Here is a 23,911-nt window from a genome sequence, read left to right as displayed (position 1 = left end):
ATCAGTAAAAAAAATAGTATAAATTTATGTCCTAAAATGCTTCGTTTCAGAGATACAGAGTGTAGAAATTTCATTTTATTTTCGGCTTTTTTCCAAATAATTTATGAAGAATGTATTGATTAATTTCGTCCCAAATATCTTGAGAACTATACTTGTGGCTGAGTGTCAACAAGAGACCTTATTAAGTAAAAAACGTTGGAAATGTAAATTTTTCTCAGTAGTTTTATATAGATACAGACAAAAAGTATATTACTCTTCAAATAACTTAAAAATATGTAAGGTGGCGCCCCCTATTAGTAAAAGTCAAATTGACATCTAAATCTAATTTTCATGTCAAAAACTTCTCCCAAACGCCAATTTTCGTCCAAATATTGACGTCACTTCAGAAATTATTTGGAAAAAAAAAATCGAAATAAAAATGAAACTTCTACACCCTGTATCTCCGAAACGTGAAGCATTTTAAAAACTTACAAGTTCATTTTTAGAAAGCCAATGCAACATTTCTGAGTTTCAAATAAAGATAAAAAAACAGTAAAACATATAATAATAATATGTAAATTATTTTCTTGGATACATACATATATGGCAAATAATAACAGATTGTTTTATTAAAGATTTACGTTTTGCTAATTCTAAAACTATCTTCAGATTATATGTGATATTACTTAAGTGATATTACATTATAAAAGAAAAAATGAAAATTATACCTTATAATCGAAAAAACGGCGTCAGCGATGGCTATGAAATGAAGATCGCTGTCATTTTATATGTAAAATTATATGGAGTATGTATCGATGGTTTTTTCCAAGCCAACTGGACGCCGTTTTTTTCGATCATACGGTATTACAAATTAATAATAGATTAACAGTCGAGAAAAAAAAAGAAAAAACTCTAGGTAAGTACTGAATTATATTTCTCCGAACGTTGAGCGTGTTTTAAAAATATAACTTTATTGAGAAGGTAGGTAATACAGTACTAAAGTTTAACACAGGATCGTGAACAAGATTGATTCTATATAGGGATTACAAGCTTTTATATATAATTTAATGTTAACATAAGCATAAAACTATTCTAGAATATGGGTGGCTTCGTTGGCAGCTTCCATTCATGGGATGCCCATAACTCCTCCCACCGAAGACGAAAACAACGGGGCTCGCTTGTTTTCGAAGTCCTGGAAAGGGATATCTTCTTTCTTGACTTCTTCTGTCTTCTTTTGTGATAACTTCAACCGAATTTGTCTTCTTAGTTTCCATAAAATTATTATAATCAAAGTTACAATAATTAATAGTATAGTTGTGGTGGAACTCCAAGCTATGGTATGGATTGGGTTGACCACGATTGGTTTTAATTGGTTTGCCTTTTCTTCTAGGTTTTTAATATGATGTAGATCAATTGATTGGATCTTGATCTTTTCTTCAAATTTTTCTTTGGTAATTTCATCAAAGGTAATCTTTGGTAAGATGAAGGGATTTCCTTTGATTATATTTTCAGTATTCCAATATGTATTTTGAAGTATTTGAACTCCACAATTAAAAGGTACACTAACTAAACTTGGTTTAGTAATTAAGTGGTACTCTTGATTCTTACAAGTTTTTAATATTTGTAAGTCTTTTCGGCTTGGTATCACAATTATGTAATTGTTGTTTATCATTTCAATTATTGGTTGTTCTGGTACAGCCATTGTTAATTGACAATTTTGGGTCTCCACTCCTTGGATTAAGTTGATTGAACATTCATTTGTGATGGGTTGAAGATCGTTGTGGCAAATAAAGATGTTTTCAACCATCGGACATTCTTCAGGTAAATATTCTTGCATATGATGGCCCAGTACAAGGTAGGGTTGTTTAGGAATTATAATGGTATTATTTATAGGAATGGGAAATAAATGGTATAATTTATAGGTATCTTGATTGAAGATTGGAAAATGTATTATAAATATTATTTTATTGTTTATAAATTTAATTTGTAAATTTGCAACTTGATAATAGTTGTTTAAATTTTCAAAATTTATTATTTTATTTTTCCCATATAGTATTGTCAAATTAGATATAATTTTTGACATATCTTTTGCAGAAATAACAGTACTATGTAGAACATTTAGTTGTGCAAAGCTTATTGCATCTTCTAAATTGTCTAAGAATGTTATTATATTTTGACAATTTAATATAATTTGATTTATAGTATTCTGAGCTTGCAAGAATGCAGTTATGTCATTAATTGATTTCTTTATATTTGATTTTAATGTTTCAATATGTTTTTTAATTATATTTTGATTATTTATGAGTACTGAAATCGTCTCATTATAATTTTGAATAAGTTGTTTAGTTAATGACATATGTAAATTCACTTCACTTTGAAAGGAATTTTGACTATTCTGCAATTCATTTATTGCTTTATCATATTTTTCGCCATCTTCAGCGTCTAGTGTTCCAAATAGCCACTTCGATACTTTTCCGCCTAAATTTATTAAACCTCTTTTGGTTCTTGTATGTGGTTGAACATTATTTAATTTTGTTTTAGCTTCTATTATAAGATATTTGGTATGATTCATCATAGCTTTTAAATTTGGCAGATGTGTATATCGACTTATATTCATTTTATTTAAATTATGATTTATTTGATTATAAAATATTTCAATATTTTGTAATTGATTTATTATTGGTAAAACTTCAATGTAATGAATGAATGTGTGTTTTGTTTCAATAATCTTTGTATTACCTAATAGGAATGGTAATAAAGGAGTTTGAATTGGAGTTATCGTAATGTCATTGTCATTCGTCACTGTCAGACAGGTTCGTGTTCGCAGCATGACTAGTAGAAGCAACAGCAGTATTGTCTTCATTTTGTCCCTGCGAATAAGAAAACTTTTTAGGTTTCTTTAATCGTGATTTATGAATAACTTTATCTTTTGAAGTTATTATTTTCTTTCCTATATCGTCTTTTATAGATATTTTCTCATAACGTGGTTGATCTTTAGATCTTTCTGCTTTTGGATTTTTCGTATAAGCAGATTTTTCTATATTATATTCAATGGGTTCTTCACGATTTTCATTGTTTTTATCGATAATCTTCGTTTTAGTTTCTAGATTTCTTTTATAAATGTTTTTATAAATAATTTTTAATCTTTCACGTCGATCATCAATATATTTGTTGACAATTATTTCATCTGTTAAATCAAAAGGATCTAAAGCATTAAGCTTTCCATTTATTATATCAAAGGGTTTTTGTTTCGTAACGCTGTGTACAGATAAGTTATATCCTAGGATTGCATATTGCATTAACTGTTTAGGTTTTGCATTTGGATCTTTAATTTTTAGGGCTCTGTAATGTTCTATAATTGTTGAATGGAATCTTTCAACAGGGCTATTACTGTTGGGATTTCCTGGAGTCGTAAAATGTATAGCTATATTGTGTAGCTTACAAAATTCTAACAATAATGTTGATTTGAATTCTGTACCATTATCGCAAGTTATTTGGTAAGGAAGACCATGATGATTTATAAATGTTAATAAATTATCCATTACAGTTGTTGCTGTACAAATTGGTTCTAATACATAAGCTTGTCCATACCTTGAGAATACATCAATTAGTGTTAGAAATTTCACATTATGAATTTGGAATGTGTCTAAATGAATTAATTCTAAAGGCTCAGTTGGCGTTGGGCTTAAATTAAATTTTATTTTAGGTGGATTTCTATCATATTTTGTTTGTTGACAAGTGTCACAATTATTTATAAATTCAGTTAAATCTTCCTTCATTTTAGGCCAATAGTATTGTTGTTTAATTCCTAATAAGGCTTCATTGATTCCTCGATGACATGTCTTGTTATGATGATATTTAATTATATCTTTTTGTCTTGTTTCATCACAGACATCATAGAGATATGATTTTGAAATTACAAGTTTGTATGCATTGTGTCTAAATACACTTGGTAGTATAGTACTTACTTCAAGATATAGATTTTCTTTTGCATCTTTAGTATAAATAGCATATAATTTCTTTGGATCTACATAATCCTTAAAGAATTTAATTATTTCTTGTACATAATTAATTGTTAAAATTACAGTATGTCTTGTTTTTATTCCAAATGGTTTGGTAGTTATTACATGATAGTGTCCATTCGGTTTTAGTGTAAATATTATCTGATTTGAATAATTATTTATACAATTTTCTGTTATAGGTATATCTAATATTGGATCTTCTTGTGCAGAATGAACGGTTTCATTATCTGATGGTATTTTAACATCAGGTTGTTTAACTTGAATATCTGATAAAATTTGTATTTTGGATGGTTTAAGTAATTCATCCAATTGTTCCTTTTCCTCTTGTGTAATTGGATTTTCTTGTTCTCTTTGTATATATTGCTCTATTTCAGTATCAATATCTCCAGGGTTACCAATTAGAGACTCATTTTCTACTGCATTTAATTCTATTCTTGATAGAGCATCGGCATTCATATTTTCTTTTCCTTTCTTATATATGATATTGTAATCATATTCACTTAGTTTTAACCGCCATCTCACTAATCGTGAATTTGGTTCTTTTATATTAAACAAATATTGTAATGGTTTGTGATCAGTCACAATTGTAAACTTTTTACCGAATAAATATGGTCTAAAATGTTGAGTGGACCATACTATGGCTAACAATTCTTTTTCTATTGTCGAATAATTTTGCTCTGCTGGATTTAAGGTTCTTGATGCATAAGCAATCGGTAAATCATTTCCTAATTTTCCTTGACTAAGGACAGCGCCTAATGCTATATTTGAAGCATCTGTAGTTAGTATGAAAGATTTACTAAAATCAGGATATTGTAAAATTGGGTTGTTGCATAAAATATTTTTACATGTATTAAATGTTTCGACAAATTCTTTTGTGTGTATAATTTTCATTCCTTTCTTTAAACATTGCGTTAAAGGTTTTGATAATTTAGCAAAGTCCTTAATGAATTTTCTATAATATCCTAATAATCCCAAAAATGATTTGATTTCCTTAGTTGTTTTAGGAATTGGATATTTTAATATTGTATCAATTTTCTTAGGATTTGGTTTTATTCCATTTGGTGTTATAATGTGACCAAGAAATTCAACCTCAGTTCTTAGAAATTCTGATTTATCTAATTGTATTTTTAATTTAGCTTCTTGTAATTTTAAGAATACTTTTCTAATATGTTTAATATGTTCCTCAAGTCCTTTGGAAAATATTATTATGTCATCCATATATACTAGACAAAATTTTCCAATTATATCTTTTAGAATATTATCCATAACTCTTTGGAATGTTGCAGGTGCATTTTTAAGACCAAAAGGCATCCGTACAAATTCATAATGTCCATGTTCGACATTGAATGCGGTTTTCTCAATTGAATTTGGATTCATTTCTATCTGATGAAATCCGGAGGATAAATCAAGAGTTGTGAAATAAGTACATCTTCCTAATTTGTCTAAAATATCCGTAATATTAGGTAAAGGATATCTGTCGTCTATAGTTTTGTCATTTAATGTGCGATAATCGACAACTAGTCTCCATTTTTGTTTACCACTAGCGTCTAATTTTTTAGGAACTATCCATATAGGACTACTCCATGGACTATAACTGTGCCTAATTATTTCGTCATCAAGCATTTTGTTAATTTGTCTCTTTATTTCTTCCTTATGTACCATTGGGTATCTATACGACTTGGTATAAATAGGAATTTCATCTGATGTCTTTATCTCATGTTTAATTTTATTAGTAAATGTTAATTTCTGTGTATCTTTATGAAATATATCCGAAAAGTCATTGCATAATTTAGTTATTTCTTTTTTCTCTTCATTATTCATATGATCCATTCGTAGGTATTTTGTAATGTCACATTTTTGTTTATCTTTACATTGTTTAAAATGTTTAGTATCAAAATGAAATAAATTAAATTTTTCTTTTAAATTATTACAAAATGGAATTACTGGTATAGGCTCATTTAGTTCTAATGTTAAGTTTTCATTAGTATAGTTATAAATTTCAGTATAAGCATAACCATTTTCTGCTTTAGATAATGTTTCTGGAATATAAAGTTTATTAATATTCTGTTTTGGAATTATTACTTCAGAATTTTTTTGATCAACTGGGATTTTTATTTTAGCTACTTCATGGGCATTAATAGAAATTTTATAATTTTCTTTTTGAGGTTCTCTAAAGTATATAGGAAGTTCAAAATTATTACTTATTAATTTTTTATTAACAAAATCTATGTGAGCTTTAAATTTTAATAGTTCTTTTAATCCTATAATTCCATCGAAATATTCGTGAAAATCAAAAAGTATGTAATTTATATTTCCTGGCGAATTAAATTCAGGAAAGCATGGTATATCAGCTTTAAATAAAACAGTTTTTTCTCCTGTTCCAGTTTTTAAATTTGATGGTGAATGGTAAATTTTATTTGCAAAATATTCTTGTGTTTTTTGAGAATTTAAAATTGAATTATAACATCCTGTATCAATTAAAAGTTTTAACGGGGGTTTACTTATTTTTATATACGGTAAGCTATTATTTATTTCCGTATGCATTTCTATATTTACGTTATAGGCTGATGTAGGCTGACATCTTGAAAATTTTCATTCTCATTATCGTTGGAATAGTAATCGTATTCATTACTTTCTGTTAACTCGGCAAATGACTCAGAATAAGTACTCTCTTTGTATTCATTAGTCATCTGAGAATTTTCATTATCATGACCTTCATTATCACGACCTAAGCTATAATTAAGTTGAGATGAATCATTTAGATTCTCGTCTATCTGGTGTAATTCTTCCGATATAAAATTTCTCGGACCACTTGGTTTAAAGAAATTTGGTTTTTTATATTGTAGACTTGAATTTCTTGATGTTGTTGACATCGGTTCTGGTTTGTTCGTTGGTGTTTTACCAGTTGGTTTAAAAACGTCTATATTTTTTGGTTTTCCAAAAACTTCTGCGTTTGTTGGGAAACGTCTTGGGGGTACAGGTCTTGTCTGTATATTTATAGGTCCTGTAGGAAATGCTGGTTTCGTTTGAGCATTTTGAACGTTTGTGTTATTGTCATTATAATTATAAGAATTATTAGTTGCGAAATTATTAAATGAAGTATTTTGATGCAAAGTTTTATATGAATTTTGGAAATAATGGAAGTTTTGTTCTTCTGTAACTAAAGATAAAGCTTCTTCAAGACAAGTTGGTGCTTTTATTCTTATTATATTCTGTAAATTGAATGATAATCCTCTTATAAAAGTTCTTAATGTTGCTTGTTCGTATTGTCTTAAATATATTAATTTTGTCTGTTCGTCCATTTGTTGTATAGTGAAAGAGTTAATTTTTTGAACTAGATTACTTCTTAATATTTGTAATCGTTTTCCAAAATCTAAAGGATTTTCGTTTTTATTGGGCATGGCTAATAATAAGTCTTGTTCTAAACATTCGAGATTTCTTTTGTCGCCAAAGCAATCTATTAGTGCTTTTTTAATTTGTTCCCATGTTTTGAGTTCTAAGCGGTTTCCTACTAGAATTTGTGCTCTTTGGGTTAGTTTAATTCGTACTATTCGAATCAAATAGCTTTTTAACGCTTCGTCGTTTGTTACGCCGTACGTTTCGAATAGAAAATCAATTGTCGATATAAAACTTGTTAAGCAATGTGGATTTCCGTCGTATGGTGGAATTGTATCAACGTACATTCGTAATAACATAAAATTTGGATTATTAGTCGTCATTTTGATTTAGGTTAAGTCAAAAGTTCTTTCAAATGAAAATAATTAATTTTCAATTTCAATACTCTAACTATTTTTAATTCCAATACTGTTACTTTAAGAATAGTATTTTAGTAGAGTTAATTAACAAATTGTATAATTAATTAAATAATTAATTAATTAATCTAAAATGTTTGCTCGTATTCACCTTCAATAATTATTATTCTTCCAGTCTCAGTAACAATTATTATGATTATATTTAATCTAATTGTTCTCATAATACTGAAAAAATGAGATTTTAATTAATTACGTTTAAATAAATTTAATTTTAAAATTTTGCGCTTTTAAAATTATTTATTTAATTAAAACAAAAATATTTTAAATCTAAGTTTCTTTTCTAAATCTAAATATCTTTTAATTAATTCAAAAGATTTAAAACAAAAATATTTCTAAATCTACTCTTTTTTTCTTTCTTAAATGCTAGTTTCTTTAAATTCTTTGAAAATTCTTTGATTTTCTTTTGTTTCTTTCTTTGAAAATTCTTTGATTTTCTTTTGTTTCTTCTTAAAATCTAACTTAATATTACTTCCAATCTCCTAATCAGGGAAATTAAAAGGATCTTGCAAAAGGAGTACTGGACTCACCTGAGTGATTTTTCTTCCTCTGCTGTTGAATCTTGCCTTCGGTTTCTGCGTTACCCAGACCTTCTTCTGATCAGCAACGGCTTCAAACTTGGTTGGTGGTTGAAGTGTGGTCAATACACTGATCCGCAACTGATCCGTTCCCGACTGCGCCAATTATATTTCTCCGAACGTTGAGCGTGTTTTAAAAATATAACTTTATTGAGAAGGTAGGTAATACAGTACTAAAGTTTAACACAGGATCGTGAACAAGATTGATTCTATATAGGGATTACAAGCTTTTATATATAATTTAATGTTAACATAAGCATAAAACTATTCTAGAATATGGGTGGCTTCGTTGGCAGCTTCCATTCATGGGATGCCCATAACTACTGGATAAATTTTAAAATGGCATATTTATTTTATCTTTGTTTAATATAAAAAAAACGAAATATCTACCTGGTTTACATAACCCTGTATAATTTGTGAAATAATAATGGACAAAAATGCAAGCGGTAAGAAAAATATTTACAAAAAATATGTACTTGTTTACATTTCTGGACCATTGTTCGTCATTTTTTTGTTATCATAATGGTGACCCTATCATAAAAACGTAGTTATTTCTATACCTGATGAAACTATAGGGAAAAAGTAATGTTTGTAAAATATTTTAGTCTTGAAAAAAATAAGGAATGTTTGGTATTTTAAAATGTTTGGTAGCTTGTAATTTTTTCTGACTTTCTCGATTATTTATAGTTTATAATAAGCCTTAAAATTGTTGTTTCATAATGGAATATCATTCTGGAATTCTGTATGTTATTTTAGATTCTAAGGATGGTTTTAGAATAAAAAAGAAACACATTTTTCATAATAAAAAGCATTAAATTAACCAATGCCCAAGAAAAATAATGTCTACTACTTCATGTACTTAATAATGTATCTACTCGTTATATTAATAACGAGGTTAGTAAGAACTTTACGTAAATGATAAATATAAAAAATACAGATTTTCCAGGGTTTTATAATTTACTAAATTATTATCTAAATAAGCGCCTTTCTACAACGCCACTGACGCCAAAATAGTAAATTTGACTTACCTGTGGAATGTTGTTCCAGGACTTAAATAGTCCAATTTCTTACAAATTTGGCACTGACGAACCATGTTTTATAGTTTTTTAAATAAAAGGTAATCAAAATAAACACTAAACCGACACTACACACTAAGAAAATCGAATCCAAAAAATATACAAAAATCAAAACATCCAATAAAAACAATAAAATAGCCATGGCGAAACTGTGACAACAAGGTTTTACGACACGTGCTTTACTCTACTATGGCTCTACTACGAGAGAATAAAGGAATGAACAGGCGACCCGGCGATTGATGGGTGTTGCCAAATTAGTGTAAAAGAATTTGTCATTTTAAATAGTCTCCGACTTATAATTTAGTAGTATAGGGACTATTTAATACATCTTTCTACTATTAAACACTACTTTATTAAAATACAGTTTTAATATCTCAATATATGTGTATAACAACAAAAAAAATATTAATAATATTTTAGACGTGACAACATAGGCTGGAGGCGAAAGACTCAGACGGCCGAGGTCAGCTGCACCCAGGAGTAAACATGTTTACAAAAATTAATATTGGACCGCGCTTAAATGTAAATAGTGTAGTCTATATTTTATTCTAAGTCTATGGTCCAGATGGCTGGGAAATGACGATTTATATCATTTCCCATAGCCATCACCGACGCCATTTTTTTTTCGATCATACGGTATCTTTCGATCATACAGTAATTTTATATCTAATACACTTACAAAATTCAGTTTTTTAGTATTTGGAACAATAATTATTATTAATCAACGCAAACAGTCAATTAATGTAGTTTGAATACTGGGATCATATTAATCGGTCCTCCAAATATTTAAACAGTTTTTTTTATTTTTAAATGAAATAAGCGAATTATATCGACAATATTAGTATTGGGTACTCTACTTGAAAATTTGGTACATCTTTAAAAATAATCTAAAATGTCAATATTCCATGGGTATATTGGTAACTAAGGTCTAAATTATAAGAAAATGCATTTTCTACGAAAACTTGAAGAGATAGATAAAAAATGGTATAATACAGTTTGATAGACAAATTGTGCATTTGATTTTCGTAAAATATATAGGGTGTTCCATTTAAATTAAACAAGTTATAGTCGTTTAAAGCTAGTAATTATTTAATATAAATTTTTAGACACTCTGTATAAGGTATTATTATTTTTATTATCGCAACACAATATCTGATCAATAAATAAACTTCAGTACAAATTTAGTATTAAAAACTTTCATACCTTGGAGAAATAAAGCCTTAAATTTTTTACTACAATTTTACAAAATTGAATATTATATTATTTCAAAAACAGTAAGGTTTACGTGTGATAAACCTTAATCAAATCTACCTTTATTTCAATCATAGAATCTAAAAATAAAATAATATACAGGGTGCTCCATTTAAAAAAAGTCTACTATAATATTTTTTATTTGTTTGGGACACTCTGTATATTGTAAAAATATTTTTAAATTGTAGCTCCAGTAATCCTTCAACGAACCCAAAACTTATAAGTTGTAAAAATCTAATCGTTTAGCTACTATATTCCGTGTCATATGTAGTGAATAACCCTGTATAATAAAATTAACATTTTAGACTGTACTGGCCAAAAAGGAAGTGATCCTTTCAGCCGGTGCCATCAACACTCCGCACCTTTTAATGTTGAGCGGTATAGGACCTGCAGCGCATTTAAAGGAACACAATATTCCAGTACTTTACGATTCACCTGGCGTTGGACAAAATCTTCAGGATCATATTGCTGTTCCTATCATTTTCCTTATCGATCACCCTATTTCACTGGTAAGTTTCTTTTTAGTATTATACTCTCTATAATAATCTACAGATCTCGATAAGAGAAACATATTTTCTCCATACATAATGTAAAAAAGGATAAAGGCACCTCAATCTCATATTTTGATCCAATAGAAAATTATAAAAAAAATGATTAACCCAACATTTGTTTCTTCTTAGGTACTCAATCGCTTAGTTAACATTAACTCAGCTCTAAGATATGCAATCAAAGAGGATGGTCCTTTAACTTCATCGGTTGGATTAGAAGCTGTTGGATTTATACCAACCAAATATGCCAATAGATCGGACGATTGGCCAGATATGGAGTTCATGATTTTGAGTACTACCATTGCCGCGGACGGAGGTATGTATATGGCTAAAGCTAATTTTTTTGACTTAGAAATACAGCCATTGGCTTGGTGCATTCTGCATTCTCCGCCGGTGCTGCCATCATCGGAGAATACCGTACAACAGCCAACTAAATAAACAGAAACATGCATAGTCAAAAAGTAACTAATTCTAATTGAAAAAACTTTTTACTAGTGGAATAAAAAAAGTGTGTTTCCATTTGATAAAAATTATTTATGATAATTTTTTAATCGCTCAATTTCATGACAGCTACCGCCATTATTATATGACATTTGAACAATTTAATTTTTGAAATAGATAGCCACATGTCTTCTCTTTATGTCACAGTGGCTGTGGTAATCACTAAATTTGACTTTTAGCCTATACAAATTTTTTTGACAGGTAGTTTTTTTTGTCCAAAAATTTTTAATATTTTTTTTCTCAAAAACGGTTAATGTTAGGTATAGAGTGTTTAACATCAATATTCAAAGAATTTTACAGAGAATTTAACTACCTATGTAATAAAAAATGGGGGTACCGATTTAAAATAAAAAGTTGCTGTCAACATCCGGTATTTCCGGAAGTGCCGCCATATTGAAAATATGTTTAATTGACAGATCTCTTTGCAAAACAATGATGTGCAAAAAATCTCCAATCTAGATATTGTGGTTCTCTAAAAACTTCTAATGCACACTTTTTTCATTTGACGTTTAAGTTAATATAAAATTTACTAAATTATCTTTTTTTAAGTTTGATCGGTCTAGGGGGGTAGAATGTAGAATGAGTAAGAAGGGGGTTAATCACTGCGACCGTAAAGATCTATTGTACCCCCCTTCCTTGAATCATCACACAGTCTATAACCCATCACACCCCTGTTGTAGAGGGGACAGGGTGTCCTCTGACAACAGTTCTTCCTCCGACGGTACACACCCTTCCACGGTTGGAGTGGTTGGAGTTTGGCCCTCCGTGCCGCCCTTCACAGTCGAGGAGCTTGCCTCCGGCTGAGGAACCCGTGAGGTGGAAGCTGGGGGATCTGTCTCCATTTTTTCTACCTCTTTAACTTGGTCTCTCCTTAGACCTGATACCGGTGTTGTCCCGTATCTATAATAGAGGATATGTCCCTCTTTCTCTATTGCCTCCTTGGATTTAAGGCCAATTCCTATTGTGAGGACCTGACCATGACCCTCCTCCCTCGAGTTGATGACTCGCCAACTCGATGTCCTTACATTGAAGTTCTGACCCTGGATAAGGCTCAGCAGGTAGGTGGTGTCTTTCCCCTTGCTCCTCGGCAGAAAGACCGTGATGGCCGACGGTTTAGAGATGTTTTCTCCCTTCACTGCAACCAGTTCCGGCCATTGACAATTTTTAAGCTTAGGTGCGATTTCCACTAACCAATTCGCCGATTCTTGAGATACACAATCTATGAGGATCATGCCCACCCGAAAGTGTATCCCCGCAAAACGCAGCTGACCCACATTTTGTAGATCGTTGTGTTGCGATCCGATCGCCACTACTTCGTTCAGTATAGCCTCTTCTAGAGACTATACGGTGATCAGGGCAACCTCTGGGAAATCCTTTGGCAGCACCGCCATTTTTACTTGTCCAGCAATAGCGGCAAAGCTGGTGATACGTCCCTGCTTGCCTCCCGGTGTTGGACGGCTTCCCATCCTGGTTTTTTCTCTCCCTGCCGGGGAAGATGTGAGAGGTTCTCCCTCGCTCTCCTTCGATGGAGATGAGTCAGGTTGTTTCTTGGTTTCTTTACTCTCCCCTTTTCGGAGTGTTTTCGCCTTTGCTTCCTCTGGAGCAAATCCTTCGTGGAGCAGACGCCGCGCCGGGCAGACGAAACGGTAGCTTTTGTCGCTTATTGGGTCTAGAGGTAGGCTCCCGACCCTTGCTGGAGAAGGTGGTAGCTTGTGTGCCACTTGTGGAGGATGATCCCAAGCAAGTGTCAGCCGCCGTCTAGGGGGGTAACTACCCCCATTACCCATTACCCCCGCGTAAAACCGCGCTTGTTTCTGCCGTACCGAGCGCTGCTATCAAAATTTTTAAAATCAATTTAAATGCACCAAGCCTATACAAGACTGAAGTGAAAAACACAATCCATCAGAAGAATTTCGAACTTAAATTTAGTTAAAAGTAAAACTGATCTGGGCCTTACAGGAGTAGTCTTGGTCTTTTACAAAAAGCAAAATAAAGGGCAACCAAAATGGGACAATCTGTAGCTACATATTGAAATAAAACTTTGTTTCAGGTTCTCAAGTGAAAAAAGCCCACGGCGTATCGGACGAATTCTACAACGAGGTATATTCCGACATCAACTACAAGGACACATTCGGCATATTCCCTATGATGTTACGACCCAAAGCCCGCGGAGAAATCAAACTGCGTTCGAAAAACCCACTAGACTACCCTTTACTCTACCACAACTACTTGAACAATGAACACGATGTAAACGTACTACGTGAAGGTGTTAAATCAGCCATAGCTTACGGCAACACCGAATCTTTAAAGCGTTTTGGAACCAGGTTCTACGAGAAACAGAACAGAGTGCCCAAATGCAAGCATTTGCCTCCATACACCGACGAGTACTGGAACTGTTTTGTGCGACAGTACACTCTTTCGATCTACCATTACTCTTGTACAGCTAAAATGGGGCCACAGAGTGATCCCTACGCAGTGGTAGATCCCCAGTTACGTGTTTATGGGATATCAGGATTGCGAGTAATCGATGCATCGATCATGCCAACGATTACCAACGGGAATATCAACGCTCCTACGATAATGATCGGAGAAAAAGGAGCCGATATGATTAAAGATTATTGGTTTAGGGTGGGTAGAAGAAAAAAGCGACATAACGAAGATGTTGAAGATAACTTAGATGTAGTATATAACGCTAGACTGATAGATGAAGGATACTTCACTAGGGTAGTATACTAAGTAGAGTGTGTAGATGTGTAGGAATTTTTGTGTTGTGAACTTTAGTATAAAATGTAATTGATTGCCAAAAGATAAGTAATAGTAGATTATATTAGTATATGCGTAAATAGACAAAACTGTACTGACAGTAAATTTTATGTACATATTGACACTTTCATGCCGAAGTATCTAAAGTTTTATAAGCCAAATAAATAAATAGATAGGTGTGTTCGAAGAAACTCTCAAGGAGTATCTTTATTGGGATTTTTTTTCGTCCAAAATTTTTTAATAGAAGGTGGGTTTAATAATGAAAATACCAACTTTTCTTATTTTAAATTAGCGATGGGAACTATCGAATGAATTAGACTATCGAATGGTTACTGAATGAATGATTTCAACTATCGAATGGTTTTATTCGAATAAAATCATTCATTCATTTGTATACTAAAGCATATGTGACAACCTCGCCGTGCGACTAAATGGTTATCGTTGAGCCACGACTATCGAATGCTTTTGATAAATGAAATTTAGAATTTAGTATTCGTTTGATTTTTGTGTGCGTCAGTGCATTATTAGTTCTTCCAAATTTTTATAACTACGACGTATAAATAGTGTGCTATTTTTTGGCGTTTATTAAAATATTTAAAATACTAAAATAGTAGTTTTTTTAATTGACGATTGTGTGCGTGTGGAGGTGGTCAAAATTTTTCCGAAAATTTGTGTGATTTTCCGTAGCCCGATCTTTCAATTATTTAATTTTATATGGTATATGGTCTATTTTTATTGGGTAATTTTGAGAAGTAGCAATTTTTAAGAGAGATGAGATGAACTTACAATTAATTTTAAAAATACATATTTGTATTTTAGAAGTTTTAATTTTTAATAATATGAATTAGTTGAACTTAATAATCATATTTAAGTAATGTGGTTAAGTAAATGATTATCGAACTCAAACTATGGGGTGAGAAAATTAAATTGAAAGTTTACACGTGCCAATTAAAAAAAGTTAACGATGTTTGTATTTTGTTTATGCTAATTCTCTTACATGTAGTTTTTGCGAAGAAATATTTCATTTATTTTTAAAGTAAATGCCAGTAAAAGTAAATATATTATTTTTAAATAGTAATATAAAGCACCTAATATAAATAATTTTGATTTCTAATTTTTTATTTATATTTTCCTTCCATTACACTGCATGCTTAGAAAATTAATAAATGTTGATATTTCATGATTTTAAAATTTGTTGTTAATATAACAAATTAGTTCTGTAATTATTATTATTTATAAACCAACGTTGCCACACAAAAAAATTAGAGACTATATTATTTTTAGATAGGATCTAATATAAATAATTTTGACATCTAATTTGTTGTTTATATTTTGCTACTACTTAAAAAATGTTTATATTAAATGATTTTAAATTTTGTTGTTAATAGGTATAACAAATTATTACTGTTATTATTATTTATTAAACCAGTCTTTGCTTAAAAACATTAAAAATCATTTTCCTACATCCAAAATAACAAGTATTATTGCAGTGTAACAACAGAATATTAATAAAAAGAATGCAAAATATATAGACATACTATCCCTAACTAACTAAAGCCAAACAATAATATTCTTTGCTAATATCAACTAATACCAATATATGGCAACAGCGCCCTTTATAATATATTTTCTGTGTAAATACTAGCACCTCAATAAAAAAAATAATGTGTCCTTATCTTTATCTGACTCCACAAAAAATCAAAGATGCCGCCTTCTTTCATAGCATTGCCACCGATCGCTGTCGGGTTTCTCGGAAAGAAACCTACGTCGCCGGGCGACAACTAAAATCCAGTTAATATTTTATTATAATCGATCCTGACCAATAAATGAATTTCATAAATGATTGAATTTTATAAATGAATGAATTTTATAAATGAATGGTTTTTGCTGCCAAATTACTAGAATAAAATATTTCAAGGCAGATGACGCATCTATTCGATAATTTTTATTCGAATAGTTTTCAACGAATGTTTTCTTACTAGCTATCGAATTATTCGAATGAATTGCAACTATCGAATGTTTCGATAGTATTCATTCGATAGTTCCCACTACTATTTTAAATACAATACCCGGTTTGCTAATCAATTTCTAGATTCCTGACAAAAGTCTAGATATATTTCACGTACAATTGGCGCCAAATAGGTTGATTCTCACTATATCTTCCGTCCCATTCCATATCAGTTCCATATTTTTGAGTGTATTCACGCTATACGTATGCTTCCGTGCCGTAGCAGTTCCATACTTTTTATTGTACAATTTATGTCATTCGGGAAGTTTTATTTTACAAATTTGTATCTTTTGAAAAAGGTAATAGATTTAATTAGGAGATGAAAGAATAAATAACAACAGAAATGGACGCGATTAGAAGAGCAATGAGAATTTCACGGAGGGATAAGATCAGAAATGAAGACATTAGACAACAGATGGGAATAGAGGGAACAATAGTAAATGATATAGAACAAAAACAATTAATATGGTACGGCCACGTTCAGAGAATGCACAATGAAAGAATTCCAAAACAAGTCATTCATTGAATACCACCTAGTAAACGAAAGAGAGGACGTCCCAAGAAAACATGGATGGAAGGAATAAGAAGGTCGATGAGCGAGAAAAATCTGACCGAAGATCAATGGGAAAATCGCACAGGGTGGAAGTTAGGCATCGGACAACGTCGTAGGACGTTCTGACACGAATTTATATATATATATAAGAATAAATAATAAACAAAAAATAAATATCAGCAAAATGTTAAATAGAACTGGTACAAATGTAAGAACTTGACAACGCTGTTTCCGATACGCTTCAGTTCGTCCGCCAAAAAAATGTATGGAAGGAAAGAATATGGAACAGAAGGGAAACGGAACGGATAGTGTGCATTGTCCTAATCATTTACATGATATAATATTTTATGTAAACGGAAGGAAAACGGAAGGTAGCTGATACGGAAGGTATAGTCAGAATCAACTTTTTTTTTTATTGTCACTTGAATATCGTTTACTACATTTCTAACTACATATTAGGCTATACCGGGTAAATTCCAATTTAGGTAGCTTTTATTGAAATTTAAAAATTATTCTTTATTTTTAGAGAATGTTAAATACATATGTCAAAAACTTTGAGCTCTTCAAAAAGTTTGAGTTTTCATTTTAGTTATATACTTCTCTAATGAAACTCACCTTTATTTTTCTCCTAGAATCCAAAAATCAATTAATATATAGGGTGTTCCATTAGAAAAAACACAACTTGGATGTGTAACTTTTTTTGGAGAAACCCTGTAGAACTCTCTATATTTTTAAAAAAAGCTCTAAATTAAGCGCTCACAAAATTTCATTTTATTTCCGTTCTCCTTGGCGCTACCCTGTATTTACGAAACAGTTGAAAATAAGAATAGGACATTGGGCATGAAATTTTGTGAAGAATCCAAAATTCTAATCATATTATACATCAGGCTGTTATATATAAGATAAGAAAATTATATACAAAAACACGTCCCCATTTATTATTAAATTTATTCTATTTGGCTGTTACACACTACATATATGTTTTTTTTTATTTATAGTTACCAAATAAGGTAGTAACTTCACAGAAAAACTTTCATTTTGTAAATTTCCCATAAAACTCTCTAGTGTATTCATTAGCGTAACTAGCAATTTATCCTGGGGTGGGCCTGGGGGGGGGGCCTGTGGTTGGGCCCAGGGGAGCCTAGGGCTTTTGTTTTTTTTAAATTGAAAAATAATTTAAAAAACACGTTTTTTTAATGAAACGTTTACATGAATTTCTCTATCAATAAATTTCATAGTCTTGGTTATCAAACCGTGTTCTCGTAGATTACTTAAATACCTACAAATTTTCTAAAAAAATAAAAATTAACACAATTTTTGAACACAACAAAATGATATTAACTAAACAAAATTAGAAAACGTCATTTTTACTGCATCACAAGCAAATAAAAATTAATACATAGCCAAGAGTCATAATTCAGGACTTCTTTGGGGGGTGCCCAGCAGTATTTGGGGAGGGGCGGCACCCCCGGGCACCCATGTAGTTACGCCAATGAATGTATTGTGTATTTCTGAGTTAGATCGAGACTGTAAGTCACATAACAGAGTCAGAATTGGCACAGAATACTTAGTTGTGTAGAAGTTTCAGAAAGCATTGCCTCTGCGTGGTCAAATTTTCTGTCCCTGAACTCACATATTACAATTAAACTCATTGGTTCATTGAAAAAATGCCTAGATTTTTAATGAAAACTTCAGAAAACTTAAAAATATTGAGAAAAATTGTTTATTTAATACATATACTTGTTATTTAAATTGTTATTTAAAAATTGTTATAATGCAAATTTCTAAAATATAATAATTACAGATTTACAAAAACTCACAGGAAACGAGTGTGTTGTTAATAGACTGGATCATAATACTATCCTCACTAAAATGTCCCAATTCGGGTTTAGTCTAGCCTAACCTAACTGCTGTTGATTTTTTGAGTCCTACCAAAGAATATTATAGTTTTAAGAACTCTCGTGTGGAAGCTTTAGTGATTTGTCATACGGTGGCGCTTTTGAACATAATCGAAGCCTGAAAATGCTAATATTTTAAATTTTGAGGACTACGCGCGGCGATATTTCGTACGGTGTTGCCAAACATATTTTATTTCTTGATATTTAAAGAAATATGTATTGATTATATATTTCGTATATTCGATAGTACATGAGGCATCCTAAGGCTATGAAAAAAAAACGTAGCTATGAAAATAAAATTTTAGATTTTTAATTTTTTTGTACCTTCTAATAAAAATTACTTCTATTCCAATAAAAAATTAACTAGTATGATTATGTGTTATCTGTGCTAGTATTAGGAAACTGGAGTAAATACGGAGAATATTAATTCGTTCTCCAAGATGAGCACTACTAAGTAATTTTTTAAAATTCGACCCATAAGGGGGTGTAATTAGATAAAGGGATGTAATTATACAAAAAAAAAAAATCTGTACCTACTAGGAGTATGAACTTTTGCACAGATGTGACGCATTTGAACATTAATAAGCGATTTTTGGAAATGTATAGCCTAAGGGTAGTGAAAAAAAAAGTGTTAGTTCTAGGAGTATGAAATTTTGTACAGAGTTTCCTTAAGTGACGAAAGTGATTACCTAGAAGCTAATTTTTGACATTCATCCCTTAGAAATAAGGGATGAAAATTTGTACAAAAGGTTAAAATCGGTTTTAGAAGTATGAATTTTGCAGACGTTCCTTATGTAACGTAATTTAGCATTAAGAAGCAATTTTTGGAAATTCGCCCTCTAAGGGTGTGAAATGAGGGGTTGAACTTTCTGGAACAATAAATTCTGTTCAAGGAATATGAGAATTTGCACAGAGGTTCCTTATGTAGCGTAATTGAATAATTAGAGTGATTTTTGGAATTCATTCCTTAAGGGGGTAAAACTAGGGGTGAAAATTTGTATAATTTTTTTATGTAAAATCCGTTCTAGGACTAGGAGTATGAAATTCTGTTCAGAGGTCCCTTAAATGATGAAAGTGAGTACCTAGAAGCGAATTTTAGGCATGCATCCCCTAAAAATAAGGGATGAAAATTTGTACAAAAATTTGTTAAAATCGGTTTTAGAAGTATGAATTTTGCAGACGTTCCTTATGTAACGTAATATAGCACTAAGAAGCAATTTTTGGAAATTCGCCCTCTAAGGGTGTGAAATGAGGGGTTGAACGTTCTGGAACAATAAATTCTGTTCAAGGAATATGAGAATTTGCACAGAGGTTCCTTATGTAGCGTAATTGAATAATTAGAGTGATTTTTGGAATTCATTCCTTAAGGGGGTAAAACTAGGGGTAAAAATTTGTATAATTTTTTATGTAAAATCCGTTCTAGAACTAGGAGTATGAAATTCTGTTCAGAGGTCCCTTAAATGATGAAAGTGAGTACCTAGAAGCGAATTTTAGGCATGCATCCCCTCAAAAATAAGGGATGAAAATTTGTACAAAAATTTGTTAAAATCGGTTTTAGAAGTATGAATTTTGCAGACGTTCTTTATGTAACGTAATTTAGCACTAAGAAGCAATTTTTGGAAATTCGCCCTCTAAGGGTGTGAAATGAGGGGTTGAACGTTCTGGAACAATAAATTCTGTTCAAGGAATATGAGAATTTGCACAGAGGTTCCTTATGTAGCGTAATTGAATAATTAGAGCGATTTTTGGAATTCATTCCTTAAGGGGGTAAAACTAGGGGTGAAAATCTGTATAATTTTTTATGTAAAATCCGTTCTAGGACTAGGAGTATGAAATTCTGTTCAGAGGGCCCTTAAATGATGAAAGTGAGTACCTAGAAGCGAATTTTAGGCATGCATCCCCTGAAAAATAAGGGATGAAAATTTGTACAAAAATTTGTTAAAATCGGTTGTAGAAGTATGAATTTTGCAGACGTTCCTTATGTAACGTAATTTAGCATTAAGAAGCAATTTTTGGAAATTCGCCCTCTAAGAGTGTGAAATGAGGGGTTGAACGTTCTGGAACAATAAATTCTGTTCAAGGAATATGAGAATTTGCACAGAGGTTCCTTATGTAGCGTAATTGAATAATTAGAGTGATTTTTGGAATTCGTTCCTTAAGGGGGTAAAACTAGGGGTGAAAATTTGTATAATTTTTTATGTAAAATCCGTTCTAGGACTAGGAGTATGAAATTCTGTTCAGAGGTCCCTTAAATGATGAAAGTGAGTACCTAGAAGCGAATTTTAGGCATGCATCCCCTAAAAAATAAGGGATGAAAATTTGTACAAAAATTTGTTAAAATCGGTTGTAGAAGTATGAACTGTGCAGACGTTCCTTATGTAACCTAATTTAGCACTAAGAAGCAATTTTTGGAAATTCGCCCTCTAAGGGTGTGAAATGAAGGGTTGAACGTTCTGGAACAATAAATTCTGTTCAAGGAATATGATGATGATTATATATGATGATTTGCACAGAGGTTTATTATGTAGCGTAATTGAATAATTAGAGCGATTTTTGGAATTCATTCCTTAAGGGGTAAAACTAAGGGTAAAAATTTGTATAATTTTTATGTAAAATCCGTTCTAGGACTAGGAGTATGCAATTTTGTACAGAGGTCCCTTAAGTGATGAAAGTGTGTACCCAGAAGAAAATTTTGGACATGCACCTCCTAAAAATAAGCACTCCCTATAAAACAATTAAAATAAAAAACTTGTCTAAAAAAATAAAAAAAAAGTTGGGGTGGGCCACTCTTATCACTTAGGGTATAAAAATAGATAACAACCTAGGAATAGGTTGTGACCAAACCAAACCAAACCAGACCTACTGAATATACATATAAAATTTTATCAAAATCGGTCTAGCCGTTTCGGAGATGGTAACAAAAATAAAAAAACAACCCCTATTAAAATATAGGGGATGATGGTGGAACAGTGAAAATTTAGGGTTATTTGTATTTATTAATGCCAACTAAAAAAATAAAAACATTTTTCTTTTCAAAAATAAAAAATGAGGGTGGGCTACCATTACCACATAAGGGTATAAAAAATAGATAACAACCTATTCTTAGACGTACTGAATATACATATAAAATTTTATCAAAATCGGTCAAAGCCGTTTCACGGATGGTAACAAAAAATTAAAAAACAACCCCTATTAAAAAATAGGGGGATGATGGTAGAACGGTGAAAATTTTGGGTTCTTTGTATTTTTTAATGCAAAATAAAAAAATAAAAATATATATTTTTTCAAAATATAAAAAAATGGGAATGGGCTACCCTTATCACTTAAGGGTATAAAAAATAGATAACAAACTATTTTCAGACCTACTCAATATACATAATAAAATTTCATCAAAATCGGCAAAACCGTTTCGGAAATGGTAACAAGAAACTTTAAAAAAAAACCCTATTAAAAAATAGGGGATGATGGTAGAACGGTGAAAATTTAGAGTTGTTTGTATTTTTTAAGGCCAAATAAAAAAAATATTTTTTTTCAAAAAAAAAAAAATGAGGGTAGGCTACCCTCTCGGCTACCCTTATCACTTAAGGGTATAATAATAGATAACAACCTATTCTTAGACGTACTGAATATACATACATATAAAATTTTATCAAAATCGGTCAATCGGAGATGGTAACAAAAACTTAAAAAAAACATCCCCTATTAAAAAATAGGATGATGAGGTAGAACGGTGAAAATTTAGTGTTGTTTGTATTTTTTAATGCCAAATAAAAAAAATAAAATATTGTTTTTTCACAAAAAAAAAATGGGGGTGGACTACCCTTATCATTTAAGGGTATAAAAAATATATAACTACCTATTCTCAGACCTACTGAATATACATATAAAATTTCATCAAAATCGGTTAAGCGGTTTCGGAAGAGTACGGTAACCAAAACTGTAACACGGGAATTATATAAGATAATATTATATGTAAACTGGCGGAGCGCGGAGAACGGAAAGACTGATTTTAGCAATAGATAAAATTTAAAACTATAATTTAAAACTATTCAAGAAAGTACACACAAAACAAGGCAACGCCGCGCGTCTATTCGTTCAATTCCGAGCAAAATAGCGAGGCTCCACGAAGTTGGGGCCTCGCTCGCCAAAGCGAGGCCCCATCGACAGGTCAGATTTTGATGCCAGACGAGACTTCTAGGGTATTAAGATATTCTTTGGTCCTACCTAAAAAATAGGCAGCAATTCGTTGAGTATAATGGACATCGATCCACTGGTATTGATCCTATCTAGTAGTGCAACCCAAGGGAGCATCCTGTCACCGTTAATGTTTGCTATTTTTAATGTTTACAAAAACGTTAATATTATAACAAAATGACAAAAAAAAGGAAGGTATTAATCACAAATAACAATCAAAAGAAAAATTGACACCCGCGACCTTGTAGTTCTAATTTAACGAAAATGATAAATCAATTCTCATAATTTTTGCATGCACATGGTGTCCACAAAAATATCGTTCATGTTGCTTCTGTGCAGCTAGGTAATTTTGTGGGTATGGAATTATAAATGTTAAAGATATATAGATATTCTTTAAAAGCATTTTAAGGTAAAACATAGTGAGAAAAATAGAGAAGTTATTGGTTGGTACTGTATATATTTTTTTTATTTTTTTAATAAAATATTAATTAATTATTTGTCTGTGTATTATTAACCTCACAAAAAAATAAATACAAGATACATAACATACGTTATATGAAAATAAGGTATTTTTAGGTATTCTTTAAATATTGTACATATTTCGATACAGGGCGTTTCAAGAAACATGTGCCATCTCTCGTGAGGTTGGTTGGTTTTGCAAAAACAACTCCCGTTGAATCCAAACGAAAATGAGCTTGAGATGAACCGCCTATTTAAAAATGTACAGGGTG

General features: G+C 31.1%; 2 protein-coding genes across 2 annotated transcripts in view; one reads left to right on the top strand and one right to left on the bottom strand.

Annotated features, from left to right (window-relative positions):
* Positions 1-14,872, top strand: part of LOC115879979 (glucose dehydrogenase [FAD, quinone]) — a 52,242-nt gene extending 37,370 nt beyond the window's left edge. The window contains exons 8-10 of the mRNA XM_030897052.1: positions 11,021-11,224; positions 11,396-11,579; positions 13,815-14,872. Coding sequence (XP_030752912.1) covers positions 11,021-11,224; positions 11,396-11,579; positions 13,815-14,500 — 1,074 coding nt within the window. The 3' untranslated portion in view covers positions 14,501-14,872. The remainder of the gene's footprint in view (positions 1-11,020; positions 11,225-11,395; positions 11,580-13,814) is intronic.
* LOC115879988 (flotillin-2) overlaps positions 1-23,911 on the bottom strand; it is a 398,348-nt gene that overhangs the window by 160,868 nt on the left and 213,569 nt on the right. The window lies entirely within an intron of this gene.

The sequence above is a fragment of the Sitophilus oryzae genome, unplaced genomic scaffold, assembly GCF_002938485.1.
Source record: "Sitophilus oryzae breed Bouriz unplaced genomic scaffold, Soryzae_2.0 scaffold_1604_pilon_pilon, whole genome shotgun sequence".
Taxonomy (NCBI): domain Eukaryota; kingdom Metazoa; phylum Arthropoda; class Insecta; order Coleoptera; family Curculionidae; genus Sitophilus; species Sitophilus oryzae.
Note: the sequence above shows the minus strand (reverse complement) of the source record. Positions and strands in the feature narration are given on the sequence as shown.